At 50.6% G+C, this 2,048-nt stretch overlaps 1 protein-coding gene across 1 annotated transcript in view; it reads right to left on the bottom strand.

Moving 5' to 3' along the window:
• Positions 1–2,048, bottom strand: part of LOC122546476 (amine oxidase [flavin-containing]-like) — a 10,519-nt gene that overhangs the window by 5,327 nt on the left and 3,144 nt on the right. Inside the window, exon 3 of the mRNA XM_043685178.1 lies at positions 713–770. Coding sequence (XP_043541113.1) covers positions 713–770 — 58 coding nt within the window. The remainder of the gene's footprint in view (positions 1–712; positions 771–2,048) is intronic.

Raw genomic sequence — 2,048 nt, 5'->3', positions numbered from 1 at the left:
CACCTAACATTATGGACAATTTAGCATGGCCAATTCACCAGACCTGCACAATCTTTGGATTTTGGGAGGAAACCGGAGCACCCGGAGAAAACCCATGCAGACACGGGGAGAACATGCAAACTCCATAAAGACAGTTGCCAAAGGCTGGAATCAATCCTGGGACCCTGGTTTTGTGAGATAGCAGTGCTAACCACTGAGCTACCGTGACACTGAGACTCCGCTCCATTTCTTCAACTCCATTAGAGTGGACTCAGCCTTCTAGAATAGGTGTTCCCTGATTGTTCCAATCAGGGAGCCCTGGCTGACAGAGACAGGGGTCTCAGGGAGTTGAGGGAGCTGGGTCAATGTCAAGGACTCTCCCTGTGTCAGTAAAGGGTGACGGGATCTGTCGAATCATTTTACCCCATTTCCCCCCCCCCTTCCTCCTGGCTCACCCTACACCGCGCCCCCCCCAACCTTGCGTCCCCTCCTATCCCCCCAAATCCCGACTCTCTCATCCTCTCACCCCCTCCTTACGCCAATTCCAACACTACCAGCATGCACCCTCCCGCGTTGACCCGCCAACCCCAACACCGCAGATCTCACCCCCTCACTTGCCCCACATTGGACCCAAACCTCCCACCCTCCATTGCTCTCAATCTCCTATTGGCTTAGCCTGGGGTGGACGGAAGGAATTCTGGGAGGTGGCAGAATTAAACCATCAGCTACTCACGTGCAAGAACTCCTCCATCTTAAATATTCGGGCATAATGTTGACATACACTGGCCTTCCTGGGAACAGAGGGAACGGGGGTGGGGGAAGGAGAGGTAAATACAAAAAAAAAGGAAGATTTCCAAATAGTATTTATTTGTTCGGTTCGAGCAATCTGTGCGCTTTTACAATCCTTGCAACCCTTTGTAATCTGCTGGATACCCCCGGAGACTCTATATCTCTGCTGTCCACCCCTAATTGCCCTCGAATTGCTCCTTCGGCCATTTAAGAGGGTATTGAGGCATTGCCCACATTGGCCGCGGTCTGGAGTCACTTATAAGTGACGGCCGAGTGGCACTATTGCAAGACTGTTAGTCCAAAGATGTGGCTAACATGCTGGGGTTTCAATCCTGGCACAGCTGAATTTGAATTCAATAGTTATCTCAATACTTTCATCTTGAATTAAATAATTATCTTAAAGAATGATAATTATTGTCTGGAGAGATTTCCAAGGTTGTTGCCTGGGCTGGAGCGATTCAGTGATGAGGAGAGATTCCCTATGAGAATCCCTGCAGTGCGGAAGCAGAGCCTTCGGCCCAACAAGTCCATACCGACCCTACAAAGACTAAATCCCCAGACCCATTCCTCCACATTTACCTCTGACTAATGTACCTAATATTATGGGACAATTTAGCACGGCCAATCCACCCTAACCTGCACATCCCTGGGCACTATGGGACAATTTAGCACAGTCAATCCACCCTAACCTCACATCCCTGGACTGTGGGAGGAAACTGGAGGACCTGGGTTGTTCTCCTGAGAGCAGGAGAGATTGAGAGGGGAAACGATCGAGGTGGATAAAATGATGTGGGGCAGAGATACAGGAAGAAATGTTTCCTGTTGATCAATGACCCGGTTGTGTGGAGGTGCGGGCATAGATTGCAGACAATGGGTAGGGAGGTCTGAGGGGATGTGAGGGACAAATCATTCTGCCTGAGGGTGGCGGGAAATCCGGGAGATCTGCCTCCGAGAGTGGGAGACCGAAAGCCTCAAGAAATATTCCGGTGGGCACTTGTGATACCTGAGGTGAATGGGGCAAATGCTCGAAAATGCTGTTGCCTGGCACGGAGATGATAGGCCGAAGGGCTGTAACCTGTGCTGTCGACTTCGACAACTCTATGACAACAGTTTCCGGGTCATCATTAGAATCGTAGAGATGTACAGCATGGAAACAGACCCTTCGGCCCAACCCGTCCATGCCGACCAGATATCCCAACCCAATCTAGTCCCACCTGCCAGCACCCGGCCCATATCCCTCCAAACCCTTCCTATTCATATACCCATCCAAATGCCTCTTA

This window comes from Chiloscyllium plagiosum, unplaced genomic scaffold (assembly GCF_004010195.1).
Source record: "Chiloscyllium plagiosum isolate BGI_BamShark_2017 unplaced genomic scaffold, ASM401019v2 scaf_96314, whole genome shotgun sequence".
Taxonomy (NCBI): domain Eukaryota; kingdom Metazoa; phylum Chordata; class Chondrichthyes; order Orectolobiformes; family Hemiscylliidae; genus Chiloscyllium; species Chiloscyllium plagiosum.
This window is presented reverse-complemented; position numbering and strand designations above follow the sequence as displayed.